Source organism: Centruroides vittatus, unplaced genomic scaffold (assembly GCF_030686945.1).
Source record: "Centruroides vittatus isolate TY-2023 unplaced genomic scaffold, ASM3068694v2 contig_3060, whole genome shotgun sequence".
Classification (NCBI taxonomy): domain Eukaryota; kingdom Metazoa; phylum Arthropoda; class Arachnida; order Scorpiones; family Buthidae; genus Centruroides; species Centruroides vittatus.
The window spans coordinates 160,940-186,817 of record NW_027121964.1 but is presented as its reverse complement, the minus strand read 5'-3'; the positions used below and the strand labels follow the sequence as shown (position 1 = coordinate 186,817).

Sequence of the window (25,878 nt, the reverse complement as noted above, 5' to 3'; positions counted from 1 at the left end):
CTATCTTTTATCAATCTTCAGTATATAACAATGATGAAACGAGAACAATAGATGATTAAAAGAAAGTTTTTAAGACGAAAATAATATATAAATTTCATTTCATATAAACTTTTATTTATCAGAAGCAATCAGTCCTTCATATTCTTGCTATTTTCAGAAGTTTAAGAAATTAAATAGTACTAACTAAAAATAAAAAATTATCAGTACCAGTACTTTAAAAACTTAAAAATTTATAGTATAAAAGTATATTTAAATAAAGCAAAATAATATACTTTTGTAATGGTATGTTTATGAATTTTAATTTAGCTGTCCAGCAGAATGGACTGGAGAAAGATGTGAAACACCATTCCAAAATTGTAATCAGGAAGACTGCATGAATGGAGGAACATGCAAGTTTGTTTATGGAAGTCACTATTGTGACTGTCCATCGGGTTTTACTGGTCCAAGATGTGATCAATGTCCACCATTAAAGTAAGACTTAATATAATTAATAATAGTTTATATTTGAATATTGAAAAAAATATTTGAAACGTTGGTTATATTAATTAAGTATTCAGGATCTGGTTAATATTTGAATTCAAGAAAAGTAATATTCATCCATTTTTATCATATTCCTTTAAAAAATCTAAAAGTAATTTTTGATGTTCTGTCGTGTTTTATATAGTATGGCTTGGAATAATTAATAATTTATATATTTTTCTAGATGTGAAAACAGAGGATATTGTATTAAAAATGAGGAGGGACAAAATAGTTGTGAGTGCCAACCAGGTTATTCAGGTAGTTATTGTGAATTATCCAATTGTGATAAGTATTGCGTACGTGGCAATTGTACATTAAATGTTGATGTACCTTCTTGTAACTGTCCTCTTGGATTCACAGGAGAAAAATGTGAAATAAATAGATGTTTAAATCATTGCTTAAATGGAGGTAAATATCTATTATTATTATTACATTAAACTTCTAGATGTATCATAATAATAATAAACTATATTCAGCTCTTACTATGTGAATGTGTATTGTTTTGAAACATTTAAGTAATTAAAAAAATAAATTTTTGTATTTATTACCTTTACAGGAAAGTTACTGTACATAGCAGATATCATAAGATATAATTAGTACAGTACATAGTTTATTCTTTTGTGTTATAATAACTATGCATTAATTTTCTTTTAAATGCATATTTTACTATATTTCTGAACAATAATATTGAAAATGGTCTTTATGAGGTAATTAATAAGCATCAATGTAATGATGTAAATTTAAATGGAATCTAACAGTGTGATAAAAAAAATTCCAATCTAGATCACTTAATTTATTATTTATTTAAGAAAAGATCTTAGAATTAATCTGTCCATCATCTTCATAAATATCTGTCTTTATTGACTCCATATAATTGTCACAACACAGATTCTAATCTTAGTGGACTCTTGGTAAACATTTGTGTTTATTATTAGAATTACAGCTATTAAATGAAAATCGAATTGAGTATTGAAAATTGTTGTTAACTATTACATTCTTAATTGCTGATGAATAATAGTTTATAATAGTTAAAGAAGTGTAATTTTAGTATTTAAATATCAATGAAATTTGTTTCTGTTAACACACATTTTTTTTATTAGAAATGTTTTGTTAATGTTTCATACACAAATTTAAATTGTTTTTTAATTTAGGTACTTGTCAACCTAAAAATGACGATAAGTTACTGTGTCAGTGTCCACCGGGATTTAGAGGACGAAGGTGTGAACAAAAGTTATGTAATTGTCAGAATGAAGGAAAATGTACTCCACTGAAAACAGAAAGTGGTACAATTTACAGATGTCATTGCACAAGAGATTTTACTGGAACTTATTGTGAGACACTCATAGCTACATCTTGTCACAGTCATTTCTGCAAAAATGGTGGTACCTGTGTTTTACATGAAGGAAATCCTATTTGCAAGTAAGAATAATTTGTTTAGGAATTTTTACTTATTTATTATTTATTTAAGAAAAGAAACAAAAATCATTTTAGTTATAAGATTTTATGATTTGAAGAATAGTAAGTTCGTGTTAGAGGAAAGTACTGATATTTATTTCATATGATACTGAAGAGAATAAGTTCAAAGTGAAATTTTTAAAATTAATTATGAAATGATGAGTTTACATCTGCAATTATCTATGTTACATTGAGACTTGTTTTCAAATTTCATAAGAAGACCGACGTTTTGATAACGAATATTTTATCAATGAGCATTAAAGAAAAACACACTTACATTTAGGGTTGTTTGTTTGTTAGACAATATAATATGAAAACAAGTGTTTCACAGTTACACACACAAGCAGGTTGAAGTTCTTTGCAAGAACTCTGCAAAAGCATTTTGACATTCAATTTTTTTGCAACTAAATTACTCTGTCATATTACTTCTTTTTTTTTATAATAATTATAATTTAAAGCTCTTCTATCTACATTCTGGAAATTCCATTAACATAGTTTTCTGTTCTGTAGTTCTATAAATTGCTGAAATTTATTCCAATCAGGTAAATTCTGATAGCTCTATACTATATTTGAGAAATTATATAATCAATGTTTATGCTTTAAATGTCATCTTTTTAACAAGGTTGTAATCTTTAAATAGAATTCAGCAGTATTCCAAACTTTACAAGTGAGTGAAGAGTTTGTGAATTATTTATATTCCAAGATTAAGAATTCTTAATTTTTGACAAGAATTAAGAAATATAGAATAGTAATTGTTAAAAGGTTTAAATTTTTAGACATCCTTCCATAGAATTTGTATGCATGAAAATTATATTTTTATCAAATGATTCATTAGAAATGATGCGACCTTAAAAATTAAAAACTAACTAAACATATGTTAGATAATTTTAGAGAAATTAACTGAATAAAGTATGACAGCTCATCCTGTAGTCACTCCTTTAGAAGAAAAAAAGCACATTTCTTCTGTAACAAAAGGTTACAAATAGTACATAAATATTTGATTAAAGTTATAGTTAATTGAATTGCTTGCTCTGAATGAGAGATTAATTAATTTGCTTTCATATTTATAATTTTTAGTGTTATAAAATGATTACCTCTATTTTAAGGTAATATTGAAGCACTGACTGGGATAACTAATTATTATAATTTAAATTTTAAATATTTGTTGTTTATTTTTGTCATGTGTATGTACTATTTAGACACACGATAGATATAACATATAAAAAAATATCTGAAATGAATGTTGTATTGTTAATAGATTAAATCTTATAATTATTTTGAATGGCATAAACTATTATTTCCTTATTTTTGAGATTTTAATACGCATACAAAGAGTGAATTTACAACATGAACCCAATTATAGATTCAAAATTGAATTTTAAAAATATGGACATGTCGTTCTTGTTCTGTTCGAAAATTATGAGCATTCAGAATTAACTTTTTATACAGTAGTATTACTTTTTTAAAAACAAAAAAATTTTATAGTTTTAATTATTACTAAAATATAAAAAAAACTTAACTTATAAGCTTTGATCTTTTGAAGAATTTGAAGGCTTTCTACTCAAACTTCTGCCAATTTATTAAAATCTTTATTCACTTTCAGCAAATTCTTATTACTTTTAAACTATAAATTTCCTACTTCTATTTTCTTGTCTTTTGTAGTTGTAAAAATGGTTGGGTGGGACAATTATGTGAAATTCAAGTTTCAAAATGGAATTCTTGCACTGACTATTGTTTTAATGGTGGTAGATGTAATTTAACACAAGGTCCCGATTCTTTGCCTCGATGCACGTAAGTAAAATCCTTTGAAATATTTATAAGTAAAGCATTAACGATCACTGTACGATATTTATTAGGTTCAATAAACTGAATGGTTGTATGTTTTAAAAATTTTCAGAATATCTTAGATTTATGCAGGGGCAGATTGATGAGCATATTGGACTAGAAATTTTTTTTATAAATCATCTCAAAATTGATCATGTATAAATACAAGCATTTTATTTAAAAAGGAGATGATTAAACATTTCGATGTTAATTTGCAATTAATAAAATGAAACCGATGTCTTTGACATTCTGACAAGCCTGGTCCGTAGAGTTCGTCTAAATGTCCAAATGTATAATCTGCTCCTGATACAAAAGATAAAATTATGTATTTATTCCATGTAATAATATGATATTTAAGATCATATATTAATCATTGCATATCACACATACCCACTTCTTTAAGGGTAAGAGTGAAATGATAGATTAATGGCTACAAAAAAACTTGTTCTCATCTATCTCTATTTGTGGGATGTAAATATTAGCAACAATGACAACAAATTTTAACAATATCAATAAACTTTAAGGAAAAAATGAATAAATAGATAGAAAATTCTAGAATAATTTGTATCAAGATCTAATTGGACATTTAAAACAGCAGAAAGGTCAACTATGAAAGAGATGAGACAGGAATGTGATACATTTAAAATAAAAACCCTTCCAATTTCATGTATTTTTTAAAGAGATAGGAAAACAAAAATAATAGAGAATTCCCGACAAATAAATACAGATAGGCCTCCTACAACGCGGTAGATACGTTCCTTGAAAATACCGCGTTATAGGAGACACCAACTTAATACAAAAACTGGGATTCAGTTCTAAAAAGAGAAAAACTGCCTTTTATGGTCTAACATTTTCATCATTTTTTAAATTTATGTACATAAAAAGCTTAAATAAAATTCATCATCATATAAAAACTAAAAAGATTATGATTTCAAGTCAAAATCAAAAAGAAACATAATGTTATGCTCACAAATTCAGTCCTCGTCGCCACTTATTATAGTTGTTCAAGAATGTTTGACTGGCCTTATTTCAAGATCTGAGCTTGTTTCATCAAGTTCCACTGCACTTACGTAATCCGTTGCAATTTTTCTATTATGTAAAAGATAATTTGTTACTGAATACCCTAAACCGCGTTGTAAAGGTACCGTGTTGTAGGAGGCCTACCTGTGATTCGTGATTTAAGAAAATGGATATACTAAGTTGAAGTCCTGAATTATTTTATAATAGATTTGTATTTCAAATATCAAAGTTTCAGAGTATTCTCTCTCTGTCTTATCTATTATCATAATTGTGTTTTTGTTGTTCAATCTTTGTTATATAAAGCAAAAATAGAAATGCTAAAACAAAATTGAAACAGATGTGAGATCAAGTACTAATAATATCACAATTATTTTTTTGCTACACATTATACAGTATTTTCTTTGGATTTAAGAATATGATTTATATATAGAATAATAATGATGTTAAAAAGAATATTATATTTTTATCATAATTTATCACACAGTTATTTTATATTTTTTGAAATCTTCCTAAAACTTTATATAAGCAGGGATTAAAAAGAAAAGCAAGAATATCGATTACAACTGATATATCAAAGATTAAACTGTTTTAAACAAAAACAATCTCTTATTCCTATTATATCTTTTTTTCCGTGAAACATCCCTTGAACATTATGATTGGCCACTTTTTTTGGCAAACAGAAATTTCATGAAGTTGAAGATTTTGAAAGTAATTGAAATCAATGGATTATTTGATTGATTAAATTATTCATTATTGTTTTTAAGAAGTGATATTTATTTATTTATATAGAACTAATTTTACACTATGACAAATATAAAACAAACCTTTATAAATATGATCAGATTCTAGAATGTAATAAATTTTAGACATTTTCAATGAATTCTACTGGATTTTTTGAAGTTCTTTGTCTTCTTGTGGCCAATAATAATAATAACTTATGGGAGCCCCATATATATATATATAATATATACAGGGTGGGCCAGCGAAAACGAAACGGCAGTGTGTTCGTGTTCGTCCAAGCAAAGCGCTCGGACAGGTCGATTTTACTCTCGAGGGGACATCTTTTGCAATAAAGTTTTTGCGATTCTGAATACAACAGACAACAAAAAATTTTAAAAACTCATTTATTTTGTATTAACTAAACAAGCATTTATTTCGAAAAAAATGTTTGTTTAGTTAATATTCAGAATCGCAAAAACTTTATTGCAAAAGATGTCCCCTCGAGAGTAAAATCGACCTGTCCGAGCGCTTTGCTTGGACGAACACAAACACTCTGCCGTTTCGTTTTCACTGGCCCACCCTGTATATCGAATTAATTGGCTATTTTTCTTTTTCTGCCCTTTCCTAGATCCAGATCAGCTATCTAGGAAGATCAACCCGTCAAACAATTTATCTCTAATATCTCTCTCAACACTGGAAATTATAAGGATAAGCTATATCACTATGATAGTTATTAGAAAGGAGGAGCAGCTGCTAGAATTTTGGTACATTGAAAAACAGACTGAGCTAATGATAGATTCAGATATTTATGACTGGTCTTAGTGTCATGGAAAATTTAAAAAGAGATAATTCAGATGATATTCTAATAAAGTAATCAATAGACAGACTAGTAGAGTTTTGAATATATGAATACATAAATAAAGCTACAGTATAACATGAGATTTTTTTGAAAATTTAAATTTGTTTGTTAATAGGTATATTTACATAGATAACATTATAATTTAGTTTAATTTTGATAAAGATATAATATAAAGGTAGATTCAGACAACTAACTCAAATTTTTAATTATTCAAAAAACTAGAGCTGGATTACGTTTGAGCTATAATAAAGTTATTTATATAAAAACCAGATTACAATTATAAAAAATTTTATTAATGAATTAATCAAGTATCGTAAATGTTAAATAATTCAGAGAAACTTAAACAAATTTAAGAACAAAAGTAGACAATCATTATTGAATAGTGGCATCTGATAAGAGATGTAGAAATTCAGTGAGAAAGTTGAAAAATTTTTCAAGTTAATCATTTTGCAAAATAAAAAGATTGTGTAGTTTTTATTGAGAACTGTCCAAATATTAACAATTCAAAATCCAGTACCTTTTTATTAAAAGTAATAGAAAATCTGAAAACAGTAAAAATTTTTCACCTAAGCTTGATTCTTAATTACTTGATATAATTCTGTTTTGTTAAGAATAGTCAAAGTATCCCAATCAAGTGAGCATCTGGCCTATATTTCAATTTAGAAGAAAAAAATTTGCCATTGCATTAAGAATTAAATAAAAAAAAATTGACAAAGATCTTAAATCATTTGAGAATTTTTATTACTAGTTAACTAGAATTATTCTACTTGCAGGGCAATCGTTGATAGTCTTCATTTATGTTTGTAATCCACAATTTCCAAAAGCTTTGGATTGTAATGTTGAACTCAAATATTCTAGTAATTTCAATAAAATACATCAGTTTCAATTAAGTTTTAGATATATAAATAACTACAGGAAAGAACACTTATCTTAAAAATCTGTACATCAAGAAAGTGAAATCTTTCTAAATTGCATTGTTATTCTTTCTAAGTATTTTTCCCAAAAGAGATATAATTGTAATCTGAAAAAGATTTTACATTTTTATAGTACTTTTGCTTAATGATTTATACTAACAGTGGCTATTGTCTTCTGACATAGTAGTAGTTCAAGTTAACAAATTTGGAGTGTTTTATATGATGTCAATATTGAAAGCATGTGCTGAGATGTGTATTATAATATTTTAGTTGTCTTTCAAAACAACTAAAATATTATAATACACATTTAAAATTTTAGGATTTTTAATAATGGTTTACATGAAGTCATATCAGAAGTCCACAATGGGATTGCCATTAAATTTAAAGTAAATAAAACTATGTAAAGATGGTTCATATCTTTTGTTGTAAACTATTCAGGTGATATTTGACCATTTATTCAATATCTTCAATTATCTTAGAATATTCTTTTCATGTTTTCTGTTCTCTTATATAGTTTACTCATGCCTATTCTGCAATGATGTAAATACACAAAATAGTTGTTATAATTGTCTCTATGGTGAAACTGAAGTACAATTGAACCAACTGCGCATTGTATTGAACTGTCTGGGCTGTTGAATGAACGGTGTACTTCAGTTTCACCACAGACAGACAATTATATTTAGAATTTACCAACTTCCACTAGTACTGTAATGGAATTTTAACTTGAAATTTTCTGGAAGAAGAAAAATTTATCTACTTTAAACAACGATGCATTTTATTTTGTTTTTAGTTCTTGAAGTGACAGTGATCGACTGCTCTAAAAATTCGTTTTTAGGAGTGTACAGTACAATAAATACTGGAGATTACAAATGTATTTCTTTCTGTGACCTCCCATGTATACATTTACAAAGTGATTAGTTGTTAGATACACTAAATATTTCATTATTGAATAAACACAAAAAGGTAATTGTATTATCACATGAGAACATAAAAAATTAGCCAGGGATATAAATTTTATTTTTGAGAAATATTCTTGAAAATCCAGGACAAATTAATTAGCTCTTAAAACTATATAAAGTGTTGTTTGTCCTGGATTTTCAAGATGATGTCTGAAATAAATTTCATATTCATATTGAAAAATATGAATAGTTTGATATTGAATTTATACAATAATTAGATATTAATTTTTCAAAGGCTTAATATAATTAAGAGGCCAATAATTAGGTTACAGATAAAAAAATTAAGCAAGAAAATTTATATCATAGAACAATAGTATCTATAAATGTTTAGGCACTTGTCTCAACTCTATCAGCTCCTGAAAAATGTTGTACAAATCACTTATGAACATGTATTGCAAAGGCTCCAACAATGTCTTCATTGCTCAAAAAATGGTTACCATCCAAGTGTTCTTTTAAAAGTCGACAAAAATGTGTAATTACTTGTGTCAGATCCATGCTATAAGAACATTTCAATAATCAAATGTTTTTCAAACAATAGATAGATTCAGAAACATGTTATATTTGCCAATTGTTGGAATCACTGTTTATGCAATATGTTTCTAGAAGTTAGGCACTTTTCAACTCTCTATTAACCAAGTAATTATTGCCTTTGTGGCTTTTAAAAGAACACTGGGGTGGAAAATATGTACTACAGTGAGTCAACAGCAATCAATATATATTTACACAGCATTTTTCAGAAACAGGGCAGAGTGCTGGGACAATTGCCTAAATGTTTTAAAATTTTCTTGCTTGATTTTTTTTTGTTTTTTGTCTAATGTTATTGACTTCTCCTTGCATTTACTTAAATTAGTTACACATTACTTTCAATGAAGTATTATTGAATTTACTTAATGATAAACATATCATTTGTCTTCAGATGCACATGTTGTGTTGCATGTTTTTATAATTAGCATTGCATAGTTTTCAAAAGATTTTAATCTGTGATTACATTTGTAACTATAAAAACTTAGAAATTAATCATTTATTATTTGAACTAATTCAAGTATTGGAAAACTGGAATCATTCATATTAAAACTATAAATGATGAACTAATTATATTATTTCTACAAACAAAATTTTAATTGATTTAAAAAAAAAAACAAGTTACTAGTAATAATTTATGATATTAAAAATAAGCTGTATAAACTTTTACCACAACATTAACAATTTATTTGATTGTAGAAATTTCATAATAATGAAAAATAGCAAAAACTATTATTGATATTCCTGAGTTCAACTTTCTACATTCACTTCTATTAAATTTTCTAACATGCAAAAAGTAAAAGAATAAATTAGATTCTCCAAATTGCGTAATATAGTGTCAGAATATTAGTCTTTTTCAATTAATTTAAAAAAAAAAAAAAAAAAACTTATTTTTCTTTAAATAACACAATTATATGAGTATTACATCACATTATAAAAACATGGAAGTTGATTTTGTTTATTTTGAAATATTTAAATTGATAAGATATTAACTGTGTGTTTGTATTTAGATGTAATAAAGGCTGGAAAGGAAAAAGATGCCAAATTAACTCATTATGCAATAACTTCTGCTTTAATCTTGCAACTTGCATACCTGCATTAAATGAAGATGAATTACCCACTTGCGTGTAAGTTTTATTTTCATGTCATATTTAAGTTGGATAAAATATATTACAAATGACCAGAAAAATCATAATCAATAATCTTCTACTTACCGTAAATGCTCACTTAAATACCCATGGGCAATTACGTAAAATTTTTTTTCTTTAGTACTTTAGTACCATAAAGGCTAGTTTCCATTATATAGATTTCTGTAGATTGTTGCTTAGCAATGACCCATTTACAAACACTGAAATCTCATTCAGCTGGCAAGAAAAGCAAATCCCTTTTTATATGATCGGTCTTGGAGAGATTATTATAATAATATAATAATACATAGATGAAAATTTCAGAAGAATTAGGAAATATTGGTAATTCTAATCTTGTCTGCTATTGGATGGAATACTTGTGGAAAACAGTGCAGGATAGACAACCATTGGCATACGTGACAATGACTTTTTTAAGGCAAATGCTGCATGCCATAAAATAAACATATCTAACATCTTCGAGTTGTATGTATTTCAACTTAACAGAATACAGTAAATAAAACTCTTCAGGCTTTGAACTGGATAGTGATCATATAATGTCTCAATAAACCTTACAGTCACCTCAACATAACAGCAGCAAAGCTCTTACATTTTTGGTTTAGGCCAAAAATGTTTGAAGTGTTTTGCTGTTGTTCTGCTGAGTTGCTGCTGAGGTTTATAGAATACAGTTTTATTGATTAGAGAGTGACACTAAAAAAAAAAAAACAATTATTATTACTAAAACAGTTCATAAGAAAAGGAAACAAACATCCTATTACTGTTTCCAAAACATTGCTTATATTGCAGAGATAGATTTTCTGCTGAATTTGCAACACTAAATCTAGCTTTCCTGTAGCATTTTCTAGCTGCAATCATATAACCAACCATATAACCCCAAACAAATCATATAACCCCGAAAATTTTGCTTTGTAGATTTGACTATTTTGGCATGTATACTAGACCAGAGGTGCACAAATCGTGTTATGTTGTCGTATCCTGTCAAACCGAACCGAGCCAACCTTCCTCATAAATAGTCAATCGAGAATTTTTTGTTATTTCTGTATTACTAAAAGTACAATATTACGTATTGTATCTAGTTTGTTATCCTGTAACATACTGATTGAAATGGATGAAACTTCCACATAATTGCCCATGCACAATTAAGTGAAAAATTTTTCAATAAAAATTACATTCAAGACTGAACACTTGATTCAAAAATACAATTTACGGTATGTATAATATTCAACGATTATTGATATGACAAATTAACATATTTAAAATTTCCTTTTAATATAACATTTATTTACCTGACATTGATATCAATTATTATATTTCTAAAAAAAAGTTAGATCATCAGTATTTACGGCAGTTTAATAGGACTTTGTTTATATTTATTATTTTCTTAATAGAATAGGAGTCATTATATATACTTATATATCAACAATACAACATATTAGTAAGATAATCTTCATATATAAAACACTCAGAAAAATCATTTATAAATGTGTAATAAAGCACTTACATTACTGTGTTTCCAGTTTCCACAGTATAACTGGTACACGTAAAAATGTATCTCACTCACACTTGAACTTTCTAAGTGTAGATTGCTATGAATATGTATGATGCCATAAAAGTGGGCAGCTTATCTGAACTGCATACTACTTACTTATATGTCATCTGATCTAGCATTACTGAAGAATATTACAGCTTGTTTTGGTCTGTAGTCTAAATGAATTAGATGAAATTCTGTGTCATTCAGTCGGAAAGGTACGTCGCATTTCCATTCTCGTCTTTCCAGAATGAATGTTGTGTGCACGCACTACATAATTTCTGAAGCAAGTTATCGTTTATAATGTCAAATTCAGATATATTAGATATATTGATGTGCCGAGTACTTTCTTACTACCAGTGTCGTCAGGCATCACACAAGGAAGGCCCTATCAGTAATATATAATGATGAATTCAGATGGTACTGGAGTCAGAATAAGACAGCTCCATAAATTTACAGTAAATGTTAGAGCATTTATAATTCCATCATCAAAATGCTTGAAAAAAAAAATAATGTTCCAACCTCTAATTGTGAACTATTACCAGCCAAGCTATTAAGACTATTATACAAAAAAAATGCATACTGATACTCATTGTAAAAATTGGGTAGGTCACACATCAAATATTTTCAACAGATCCTTTTGTGGAATAAACTGAGATAAGTGATTTACTTAGCTCACAATTGATGCAAAATGCTTTTGAAATATCCTTGATTCAAGATATTAAATGATCTTAATAGCTGGAAAAATCCCAAATGGTATATCCATTAATATATGGGTGTTCTAAAATTATTTTATATGTTCTCAAATTTATTTTTTAATAAAAGTTCTTCATTCAATTAAGACTAAATAAGGAGATAATTAATAATTCCATTTATCATTATGAATTATCTAACCATTGTTACTTTAGATGTAATGATATATGTTACAAAATTTACTTGTTTTGTCTATGTAAAGAAGCTCAAGAGGTATGAGATAAATAAAACCTCCGTGTATTAGATAAAGTTACCAATGAAAACACTACGTATCTCTTTTTTCACACTGCAAAAACTACAACTATATATAATTTATACAAGTATTTCCAAAAATTTATTGTATTGGTATATTATATATAAATTTAAATGATTTGTGTCAATAATAGCAAAAATGTATATCTTAATAAGTACAAAGACAACAGTTTACTAATTTAGATTATTGTTATGATGTTATGTATGAAATAATGGGATAATACAATGGTGAAATCAAATGTTTATACTAAATTTATACACTCTATTGTAATAGGCAATATCCTAATACAATAAAAATATTTAATTGATTGATGTTTCAACCTCTAAAAATATGTATACACACGGAATATATTTGATTTCCTTATACTTAATTTACAAGTACGTAATGTGAACCAACATGAATTACTTTAAAAAAATTCAGCTATGAGTTGCGTAATGTTCTTCTGTCTATAATAAAAAATTTAATCATGACTTTGGAGCTAATAACAAAGGAAGATTACTGTTAAACAGGTTGTAATTTTGAACAAAATTGATCTTAAATGGGCATTTTGTTGGTGATTTCCAAGGTTGTTATATCCATATCTCTCATACAGAGCTTCAGTAATTGATTACATTATCCGTTCGGAATTTTTATTGTACTGTTGTACTAAATTTGGGGTTTCTAATGTCAATCTGTCCTATCATCATCCAATTTTGTTGACAATGCAATGATGTTTAAATAATTCATCCTTTGTTCACTTTTCCTTGATTTTCCATCAGTCAATTACGAAGAAATATAAATACAATAATACCTTTTGAACAAGAAATTGGCAATAGAATAAGTAGTGTTTATGAAATAATAAAATAAAAATTAATGCCTATAAACAGAAGATTGCCACGAGGTGGCCCATCTACCACATCACTATGTAAATGAATAGAGTCATACGCAACAAAACCAATAAGAATTCGTTTGTACAACAGAATCTCTGGCCTCGATGAAAAAAGATCGACTAGATGATAAAAAATTAATTAATGTACAGAGAGGTTTTAAAACAATTTTATGTTTGCAAAAATCTGTGATTTAAAGTTGGCTGAAGAGGGGCGTCAACAGCCCGAAACGTGTACAAAACTTAATACACGTATCAACTGAAGAAAACTTAGTGATGAAATTGGCCATGTGTCCGAGAAAATACACCATATAGTTTGTGTTCAAGTTACATAATAGAATAAGATCAATTCAGAATGTAGTATCATTAGAAGGTGCTGATTTTATTTATAGTAAAATAGTGTAATATTTTACTCTATTTGGATTTGTTTATTATGAAATTATTAAAAATTTCACTAAGATATCTTGAATGGTATGACTGTTATAAAGCCAAAAGATTAAAAGAAAAATGCAATAACTGTATTTCATAAAAACAGATCGAGAGTGTTAGAATATAGTTCTTGCAAGGAAAGCTATATTAATTTAATAAAAGCAAAAAAGTTATTTTAATTCATTGAATTAAAAAAAAACATCACCCTAGAAATATAGTGGAGAAAGTTGATTTCATTTCTTTCGACTGATGGTATGAATTTTTTGTGGAGAGGTTGATGGGGATGCAGACTAATTTGTATGAAATTGACCCGGAGAGTTTGGATGAGGTGAAAAGTGAAGTGCCGAAGCTGCCTATTCAAGGAGTGGAAATAGTCGAGACTATTGGTGAAGTTGAGAGAGAAAACAGCAGTGGGTCATGATTTGATTCTGGTTAGTTTTTTAAAACAGTTGCCAGAAGAAGTAATGAACCTCCTTGCTCTTAGTTATAATTATATCTATAATAGTGGTGTCTTTCCTGATCTGTGGAATTTGATATATTTCCAGATGATTTATGAAAGGGAAGATAAGTCTGATCCTAGTAATGATAGACCGATTACCATTTCTGCCAATTTTTAGGAAATGCTTTACAGCTATATTGGCAAACAGATTTGAACAGTGGACAAGAGAGAACTATTTGAACTCTCCATTTTGGTTTGCTTTTGCTAAGTAGAGTGGAATGGAACTTGCAATTTTTATGCTATTGTTGATTGTCCAAATTCATTTATCAAAGAAAAGATGCCAAGTTTATGCTGCACTTCTGGATTTTGAAAAAGCTTTTGATTCAATATCTACAGAGATGCAAAGTAATAAATTAAAAATGTGTGGTATAGAAGCCAATTTCATAAGTGCGATTAAATCTCTCTCTGGCCATTACTTGATGATAATTAAGGAAAGAATATATATCCATCATTTGACATTTACTACAATATTTTACAGGGCAATCCATTATCACTACTTATTTATGTGTGTCATAAATCATAAAATTAAACAGTTTATCAGAGAGGAGGATGGTTTCATATTGGGAAATCAAATAATTCACAATCCAATATGCAAATGATGTGGTTCTAATTTCTCTGATTAAAATTGGCTTTCAAAGAAAGCTAAACCAGATAAAAAGTTAATCCCAACAAAATGCAAATTTTAATATTTCAAAAAGGTAGTCAACTGGCTAAACAAGACCATGACTTTACATACAAAATAATAAGTTACTGGTTGTTGATGAAACTTCTTATTTGGGAATACAATTTACTGCTACATTATCATTTAAAAACCATTTTCAATGTGTTAAGAATAAAGCTGTCAAAATAAATAATTTCATCTATTTACAGACCACAGTAAAAAGTAATTCCAGTTGTTTTTCTCAATTGTATTAAACACAATGTGTTAATTCCCCATATTGGAAGGGCATAACTGGTTAATTCATTTGAGAAAATTCGATTAATAATTATCTGGACAGAACAGTTCCTAGTTATGCTGTGTGTCAAGACAAATAGACTATCATTAAAAACGGTTCTAGCCTTAAAGATCATAGAATTTTATAAAAGAATTGTTTTTAGTAATAACATTCTGATTAATTCTACTTTGGATGAGCTCAAAAGATTATATAAGATAAAAAGGAACTACGATAATAATTGATTTAACAAATTTAGTTTGTTATTAGCTAAATTTTGGATTTCACATGTGTTATTTGATCTTTTGGATGATGACTGGAATTATGGTTTTGTTATATAACAGAAAACATGTTTAATAATGTATTGTACCAAGAAAGGAAGAGATGATTAAATTCAAAATACTATCCATGGTGTATGCAACTAAACTAAATTTTCCTCCATCAAGCCCATTATTAACTTTCAAATTCCACACAAGATTAATCTTAAATGCATGTAAAACCTCACTGTTTTTTACATCTTGATGGACAGATATTATTCGGACATTAAATATAGTTCGTGTAAATTATGTCAAGAACAATTTTCAGTGTCACTTGATTTGTTCGTGTTTGGGCAGTGAAAAGTTTAGAATACATTTTGGAATTTCTACACTGTCATACTGCAAATCGAAGGAGGAATTTTACAGGAATCTATTTGAAATGGATCCTATTATGATAATAAGACTGTATAATTTCTTTACCAAATATTGTACCCTGCAAGATGATTAGCAAAGACAGAAACCAATAAGTTAGAATTTGACTCCTGTCTGTTTGTTGTGACTCTATAGTTTTCCCTTGTAACAGGATTCCTAAATAAGTTTATTATTATCAAATCATTTATTAACTATCCACTGTTAAGTGCTAAGGCTCAATGAATCCTAATTCAGTTTGCATCATCATATCTTTGAAATACAAATATTAATCATAGGTAGCCTTTGCTTTATTCTAATAGAAAATTAATGACAACAGATGTTTTGGAACAGCTTGACTGCCCTGCTTCAGGTCAGTTAGAAATGTGTTCCATTTATAATTCCTAATCTATAGCATTGAACGTTCGAATTCAATTAAAAATTAAAACTAAAGTTCATAAATTTCAAAATAAACTTTACCAAATTAAACCACCACTAATATATTTTACACAGTTTTATATATTAACACACCAACATTCAATTGAGTTGTTATAATCTTTTTCCCTGGGTTATCATAAAAAACTTTTCAAGTACACAATAACAAATCTGCATCCTGTATATTAATGCACTCCTTTTTCAAGGCTGTTTTAAATTTCTCTAACATCTCTCAAAATTTAGTTTCTTCTTTACTAAAACATTTTTTAATTAATTCTGCTTGCTCCTGTTTAGCTTCAGTTCTTGGTTCCAAGGCATACATGGATAGCATTGTTGTCTCTCTCTCTCTCTCTCTCATCCAGCTGTTAAGAGATCTGTTTATGGGTCCATTGTAAATTAAATCCTTGTCAAATCTGTCATCTTTTAATGGTATACTATTGAACAGGCCAGAGCACCTGGAAGTTAAGTTAAAATTCAGTTATAAAACATGAGGTTTTTCACTAGTCTTATGTCTTTTTTTTTTCTTCCAATATCTGTATTAAATCAGAGATTCTTTAATACAAGACTTAAAAAGGGCAAACAAAGTATTTTTTATTCCTGATCATTTATTATGAATATTGAAAAAAGATCTGAAGTTTTTCATTAATCTTAACTGAATTTTAACTTAGATTTTCAATGGAATGGATATAAAATTTCATTTTTTCAGTTGGTTTTTTCTCAAGTTTTGAAAGACTAAATAAACAATATAGTATCTTTGTCATTTTGTAGCATTTGTTCCTTTTGTATCCAGATCATTATTACCTTATATGTAATTTCTTATATTGGTTTCTCCTCTTCTCATTTTCTATTATTATGTTTCTAGACTTAGCTGGGACATATTTTTTGTCTCGAGGTGATATCTTGTCTCATTTTTTGCTAAATTTTTTGTAAGTTTTATTGAGTTCTCATGTGCTATTGCTATTCTCTTTATGTGCTTAAGCTCTATGATCATATCCTCAATATTGATGCAAAGGTTAAACATCCTACTAACAATCTAAAAGCAGCTACTTTATATCTAAATGTAACATTTGAATGAGCCAGAACAAATAAAGGAATGTATTCTGGTTTATAATATACATTGGTATGTATGTCCTTTCTTTAAATTTGATTTTAATATTCAATGAGCAATTATTTATTGTGACATCACCACGATGTCCAGTTGCCATTTTTAATCATATTTTTTAAATTTAAAATATATGCTCTGTCTCAAATTAGTGGTGTCCTGCCCCTGTACATCATACTTTTCCTGTTAGCAATAGATGACGGTATGACTAACTCCTTACAGGGGAAAATATTTTAATTGCAATAGCATGACTTCTGGTTTGCTTCAGAAGTTAATGCACAGTTAATTGGGACCTCCTGCCCCTAAGCTTTCCATATCTATTCTCAGATTTCACGTATCTAACTTAATTTGAGATTAAGGAGAGACAGACAGATGACTGAAGACCTATAAATTCCCACTATTTTTTCAAATTGCAATCCAAAAAATGGATGGATTTGTTGCTATGTTGTTCCATTTTTAGGGTAAGGTCATATGGATTTATGTTAACTCTGTTTAAAAAGAGGTTTATATCTGGTTTATTTCACCGGATAATGAGGATATCATTATGCATTTATTATATAATGCAATGTTTTTGTCGTCGTTAATTTTCTATGTAAAGCAAAGGTTACCTATGTGATTAATATCAAACTACAGATAAAAAGAATATTTGCATTTTTTACAAAGTTTTTTTAATCATAACCATCACTAAAAATCAACACAGAATAGGAATTGACGGTGTCCTAGTCTGATTCCAAGATTTGAAAAGCTGCACACATCTCATTAGTAATTATGGTTTATTTAAAAATGAATTAATTAAAAAAGAAAGAATAATTTTAATGAGTAGCTGTTTAGAACTTATGTCTTAACTAAAGAAAATCCAGTAACGAGTTACATAACTTTCCTGGCAAATGCACTAAGACATACTAGCACCAAATTAAAATTATCTGTGGCTCCATGTATTATGAGATTTTATTGTAAAAACTAAGCTTTTTGTCATTTTATAATAATTAATATAATTTTGAGGGTAGTGATGAGTTTTATAAAAAAAATTTGTAAATGCTAATAATGAGTAAAATCTTCATTAACTCCAACACTACTCAATAACAAAATTTTATCATCTTATGTGTATTTAAAATATTGAAAATTTGATATTTTAAATAGTATTTATACTTATCATACGTTCTAATGTACTCAGGAATATCATTAATAGTTCAAATGTTATATAAGCAAAATAATGATAGTTTCTTTTTGGGGTTATAGTTTATAATATTTCAAAAATCAAGATTATAAGGCAAATATGTAGTTTAGCATTATTTAATTATATAAGCACAGTGTGCATTTTTAAGTTTCAAAATTATTTTACTCTAGTTAATCTTGTAAAAACTTAGAATTTACATTGACAGAATGCTTGAAATTTTGCTGTTTTTATTTAGTGACAACTTACAATTAAAGTTTCCAGAATGTTATGATCATTAAGGAATGTATAACATGGATAAAATATACAGGAAATATAGAATTTTTGTTTTATTTTATATCTTAACTCAGTCGGGGACGGTCAATTTTTTTGTCGTCATTTTAAAACTATTTTATATAAATTCAGTTGAAAAGAAGAAATTACTTTTAATGTAATCTATATTCATCAATAGGTTTTGATTCTCAAATAATTTTTTAGTAATTGAATTTAACTATAAAAAGTTACTTATACCAGTAACTTTAAATTAGTAAAACAGTCAACTCATCTGTCTTATTATATGTTACCAAAGCAATGTAGTCAGAAAAACTTTAATTTTTAATATGATTTCACAGTAAAAATATTTTGATTGAGAGTTTACAAAGTAAATATATCAGAATAAAAACTGGGAGACAAAGAGAAGTATTTATTCAACAGTATGTACAGCATGGAGACAAGGACAAGAATGAGAACACGTGGTTTTGGGTGGCCATGTTTTTTGAACATAATTGTAAAAAGCACCAAACAGTGGCTTCTGAACAAGCTTATCGAGTGGACACGGCCACCTGAAACCAAGCGTAAATATTTCTAATTTCAGAATAAGTCTATCTTGATTGTAAATTGGACAATGATAGATCATTTGGTCGACGGTGTCTAGGTTTTCTGTAGAGCAAAAGCAAGAGGCAGTTTCTGCCCGGTAGCTTCTAAAATTATCCTGCTCAGTAAGTAGTTGAGCAGTAGCAAACGTTTAATCTCTACGTGGTGATGAGAACCTGCATTCAACACTAGGAAAATAAAGTCTTGCTATTCTACCAGTTTTACTGCTCAACCATTGTTCGTTCCACTTTTGCATAGTATTATCATGAATATAATTTTTAAGGCTGCTACGTGAGAGAGGGATGTGAGTGTAGTTCAAATCACTGTCCTTTGCAGCTGATTCAGCCTCAAAGTCAGATTTTTCATTTCAAAGTATGCCAGTATGGCCAGGAAAAAATATAAAAGTTATCTTATTTAAAAGATTTTTAATATTGTGCTGGATATGATTTTATTGCTATTGCAATTGGGATTTAATAGAGCTTTTAGGACAGACTGTCTATCAACATTTACAGTGATTCTCAGAGTTTTGTTTGGTAGTGAAGTGGCCCACTGAATAAGATGCTGTCTACCATCTTATTCAGCTTGACAGATGGAGGTATGTGGGGGGTATCTGTACCTTTTAACATATTTTGGGCAAAATATATCAGTTTGGAGGAAGATAAAGATACTTGAGCTGACATGAAGGGGGCTTTTGGACCCATCTGTGTAGATATTGTCTGTATGGTTATCCATGGAGGAAGCAGATGACACCAAATATACCTTGTTTACAGGGTGATGATCAGGAGATAGTAGGGTAATTGCAATGTGGTAGCATATGAACAGCCGTAGATAGGAGTAGAGATCATTGTTGAGCCTTGATGTTTGTAGTTCTGATGTAGTAGTTTAGAACCTTTTCTACAATACATAGTGGCAAAGGAAGGAGCTCTGCTAGTATCAGAGAAGCATTAGTACAAACAGTTCTGCAGCACTTTGAAATTCTGATGGCAAACTGTCTTTGAAGAGAGTAATTTACTTGCTACTGAATTTTTACTAGTTAAATGACCCCAGCTAGAGGCCGTATAAAGTAGCATCGGTTGTATTGCCCCATTGTATAGAGTTTTACAAGCTTTATGATTTAGTCCAAGGTGCACCTAGCACATTTTAGCAGCATGTAGTTTTATTTTCTTGGCCTTAACCACAATGTAATCAATATGGCAATGGAATGTGGTTTCTCTCTATTCTCTCGTTTTATTTTGTATGACGTTTCTGTTTACACGTGCACTAGTCGATCTGTCAATGTTTTTTGCGTCCTTTTGTGAAAATTAAAATTTATATAAAAATGAATATGATGACAATTAATAATAAAAAGATTGTTAATAATTAAAAAATAAAGTTCTTGATGAATTCGAATGAACAATTTTTTAAAAAATTTATAAATAATAGTACATATTAACTAATTAATAATTATACATTTTGGACCTAAGATTTTTAGGGTTTCATAAAAAAATTTCTTGTTAAAATCTTTCTATAAAATCATGCCTAAGTATTACGTAAGATAGGGAAGGGGGAATCAAAGAAAATGTTACGGTTTCTTACACAGGGGTGGGTGGGAGTCTAGAATGGCCGAAATCACCCTTACATAATTTATGGATGGCCCCTTAGGTAATTTACAGCAAACATTATATATCCGGTCTACTAATAGTGGACAAATATAGGAGGCCACCTATTAGTTCTCTATATGGTTTACCTTTGGCATCCTTCGTATCAGTTATGTCATCCTTTGAATGTTCAGCTGGAGTAAAAGGTAGGTTTTGATTCATCCATATTGAATAGACTGAGTAGTTTTTCAATGTACTGGAACTGGCAGATAAAAATGGAACCATCTCTGTGTTGTTCTATTTCCATTCCAAGATAACATGGGGAAAGCCAGCTGATTATCTCTAATTCATCCATCAATTCTTTCATTCTTTTAAGGTTGTCACCAATCACCAATCAATCATCAACGTATAGGACAACTATTATTTCAGATTTCATATTCATAAGTATAGCTACGGAATCAGAGTTGCATGTAAGATTCTTAGATTTAAGGAATTCCTAAAGTTTTTCATTCCATTTTCTGGGGCTTGTTTCAAGCCATATAGACTTTTCTTTAGCAAGTATACCTTGTTTGCTTGATTTGACTTAATAAATCCTTCAGGCTGTGTTATGTAGATTTCCTCTTCCATTGCCTTCTTCCATTTTGGTTCAGTTAAGGTTTCTGAGGCAGATAACTGTTCACAGTCTGCGATCATCACATGATAGTTGTACTTCGATGGAAATTCAATTTCATTCTTACTTCTTAAGTCACATATTTTGCTTCCTGTTTGACACACACTATTTTCTTGTTGCATTTCTTTGCATGCTTCTTCTAAAGTTGATTGAGTTTTCTTCAGTTGGTGTTTTATCTGATTGTGAATTTTCAATTTGTTTTTCATCATTAAATTATACGTTGCAAACAATCCGGACATCATCATCAGGAAAATAGATTCTAAAGCCTTTGTTGTTGTATCCATAGCCTACAGACCTTTTTTTTTACACTTAGCATCCCATTTTAAACACCTTTCCTTAGGTATATGGACATATGCAGTTTCTCCAATCACGTGTTATTGACTTATATCTATACTTTTGTCATACAATACCATACTTCATACGGTGTTTTTCCTTCAACACTACTACTTCCAGTTAGGTTTATAACATGTACAGCTGTGTGTACTGAGTCTGCCCAAAACAACTTCGATAACCTATTTGCATGGATCACTGTTCTGGCTGCTTCAACAAGTATTCACATTTTTCTTTTTATTCTATTTTGTTGCAGCAAGTATTTACTATATAGCTGATGAACAATTCCTTCTTTGGTTTCTTTGATTAGATGGTTAACTTCTTTTTTACCATTGTCTGTCCTTATTAAAAATTAAAGTACAAAGTCAAAATAATGTATTTGATGCACTTTTGGATTATCTCTTTGGCTTCATTCTTTCCTTTTAAGTAGTATACAATTCTGAAGTGTCTTAGGTCTTTTACAAGCGGGAAATAGCGAGCTCCTCCTATGGATTCTGTCTCCATAGGTCCACATAGATTGATGTGTAGTAATTCAATCGGTGCATTTGCTCTTGAAGTACTTAACTTGAAAGGAATTTGATGATGTTTTCATTTCATACAGGGTTTTCAGAAGAGGTCAGGGTCATCTTTATACTCTGAAAAATTTAAAGAAATGTGGAATAAACTCATTTAATGTTTTGATGAGCTAATCATTCATGGAATTTTCTTGTTTTCTTTCTTTCTGCATGTCCCAACAAAAACTGAGTTTTTCAGGTATTTTTCAAATTACTTATAGTATAGCTTCTCTTCCTTTGTTCCAATGGCAAACACTTTATTGTCTCAAACAAGTCTACAACCTCTCTTGTTGTAAATCATACTGAAGCCTCTATCTAATGCTGAGCTAATTGAGAATAGATTAATGTCCTGTGTGTTCCAAGTCTGAAGTTTATCGAGACTTTATGGAACGTTTGATTTGCCATTGTTAGCTAAAAATTCAACTTTGCCTGATCCATAAGCTTTAAGATATGATCCATCACCGGTCTTTATCAACTTTTGGTTTATCAATGTTCCCATTGATAAACCAATGACCTGGGCCCATAACCTGATAAAAGGCACCTCAAACTGGGAGGCAAAGAAGTATTTATTCAACAGTACATACCGGGTACGGCATGGAGACAAGGACAAGAATGAGAACACGTGGCGGCATTGCCAACATCGTAAGTACAGGTTGCACTCTGGCAGTAGAACTTGGCATAACAAAAATTTAAATTTTTCTTTAACAGAATACTTACAGCTTCACAAATTCTGTAAAGCTAGAATGACAGCATTTGATGTAACGTGCTTAGATATATGCTATTGAGATTCAATTTTTTAGATATTCATCCATGACTAATAAAGCTTTGTTGTGTTTGATGCCTGCAGTTCATTGTATCAGTCACCAGATTTTATAAGAAGTATTAAAATGTAAAAGAGATGTCATTATTGATTTCAGACTGATTATTGTTTCAGTGCTTATGTAATATGGTTTTTAAAATTATTTTTAATTGAAGAGCCTAGGGCCAGAACTAAAAAGTCCACATTTTCATTCTTCTAGCTCTCTCTGAAAATATAGTCTATTATTTGCTAGATTTTGTAGCCAGATCCAAGCAAGTCCCATATCTATTACCTGTATGTGTGTGAGGTGCCAAAGTCCATATATTGAGTCTTAAATACTCAATTTTCAGTTTTCTGGCAGCAACTGTGTGTCACAAAAAGAGGGTTTATAAATGCTTCATGACAGTTTTTCAAGAAACATAATTGGTGAAACAGACTGTCACTTGGGCATGGAAACTTTCTTTTAAACATATATGATGGAAGATTTCAAAGAATATTTTTGCAGGTTACATATGCAAAATCATATTCTCCTGGCCGGGGACTAGATTTCAAATTACACGATACTTTGTAATTTTGATATCGGATAATTCAAAGTTTTAATGTATATTGTTTCAAGTACACTATTTAAGGAAAAGTACATGCAAACAAAGGTATTTATTACAGTGAATAACATTTAATAGTTTTCCACATTCAAAATATCAGAAGCTGGAGAAGCTGAGTTCAGTGACTCATGCTTCTCCAGCTTCTGAAATAGCATAAAAGTCAGGTTAACCCACTCCTAAGTGCACTGAATCTAACTATTTGCCATTCACTAAAACACAAATCCAAATATAACATCCTATGTAAAACAAGACTACTATAATTTATTTTGAAAAAATGCTAACTTAGAAATGTTTTTATTATATTAAAAAAAATAAGGAAGTTTTATTATATATTTAAATATAAATTTTATTTATTTAGGTGTCCAAAAGGCTTTGTAGGAATAAGATGTGAAACAAATGTTGCTCTCTCTCCTTCTGCTATAGATTATCAAACAGATGAACATCCAGGCTGTAAGTTGTATTTTTCATTCAGTTCAAATATAATTTTAAATTTTATTTCCAAATTAATGACTTCAACACAAATGAAAAAGTACAAGTTAAGTTCTCCCCCTCTACGTAAAATCATTTGTTTTAATATCTCGGCAGATTTGAATGCTTAAGTTTTACTTCTGATGAAGACTGCATAAGGACTAGTTAAGAATATTTGAAGAAAAAAAACCATTTCTAGTATAGTATATAAAAACTATAGAACAGTTTTACAATTTTTAACTTAAAAGTTTGATTAGAAAAACAACAGGGATTATCCATAAATTATGCAATGCTATTTTTATACTTTTCAACTATCATCCTACCCCAAAATTTACATATAGGGATTGATTGAGAATATATGTTAACTGTATTAAGGAATTATTTGATATTTTACCTTGAAGTACATAAGCCCATACTATGATAACCAGGTATTTATATACTTTACTATGACTATTCAATATTTTACCTTAATGTCATTGTGTACTAACAAATAATACACAGCATTGGGAACCAAACATTACATTATTTTATTAATTACATATGTGACAAAGCATTATAGACAGTACAGTTTACTATGCAACACTTCAGAAACAAAAATGAATAATTTTGTTATCCAAGGATAAAGATCCTAATATTACACGTTTTTGTGAACACTGTCATCTCCTTGTAATGCATTGTAACAATTACCCATGCACCCACCCACATCAGCATTACATAATTCATGAACAACCCATGATAACAGTGTAGTTTGTAGAATTAAACTTTTTCTAAGGATTACCAATTGTTGATAAAAAGTTTATGTAACATTTGTCTCAGAAAAAGTCCCATATTTATACATAAGAAGTATGTTTCTCTTATGATTTTCAAAATAGAGAAATACTTGTGTGATAGATTCTGAAAGAAAAAACTATCCAATGCATTTTAAAACATTAAAGATTTTCTTAACTAGTAAATTGGAAGTTGCTTGTTTAATACAATAAGACCTCGTTTAGTGCTTCCTGAATTATTCTGATTTGATATAATGCAGTCTGCTCAAAGCCTAAAGAAAGCTCAAAATTTACGACGATTCAAATTATTGCAGCATTTCATTTATTCGTATATAATACGATTATTCCTGAATGCAAACCAATCAGCTAAAGGTGGCAATTTGTCGTAGTGTTAAAAAAATTATGTTTGTTGAGACATTTGTTTTTGTACATCATGTTCATTAGCAACGAAACAGTGTCCACGCTATCAATATGATTTTGGAGTGCTGCATAAAACTTTATTGATTTGTGTGTGAATGATCCAGGGTTTGAAAGGATTTTGGCATTTTGGATGCAATCTTTTGCTATCAACATTTGCTTAACAAGAGAAAAAGAAAGCAACAAATGACATTAGGAGACTTCATCACAAAAAAAAAAAAAAAAAAAAAAGAATTTCAGAAGAGCTTTCATCACTGAAATGAAATTTTA

General features: G+C 28.9%; 1 protein-coding gene across 6 annotated transcripts in view; it reads left to right on the top strand.

The window, feature by feature from the left end:
* The window catches only part of LRP1 (LDL receptor protein 1), a 271,088-nt gene that overhangs the window by 238,088 nt on the left and 7,122 nt on the right, over positions 1–25,878 (top strand). For 3 of the 6 annotated variants that reach the window (XM_067267543.1, XM_067267544.1, XM_067267542.1), the window contains exons 83-88: positions 307–471; positions 704–927; positions 1,671–1,938; positions 3,637–3,765; positions 9,803–9,919; positions 24,315–24,406. In XM_067267543.1, coding sequence (XP_067123644.1) covers positions 307–471; positions 704–927; positions 1,671–1,938; positions 3,637–3,765; positions 9,803–9,919; positions 24,315–24,406 — 995 coding nt within the window. The remainder of the gene's footprint in view (positions 1–306; positions 472–703; positions 928–1,670; positions 1,939–3,636; positions 3,766–9,802; positions 9,920–24,314; positions 24,407–25,878) is intronic. The other 3 variants (XM_067267545.1, XM_067267546.1, XM_067267547.1) reach the window with 3 other exon arrangements.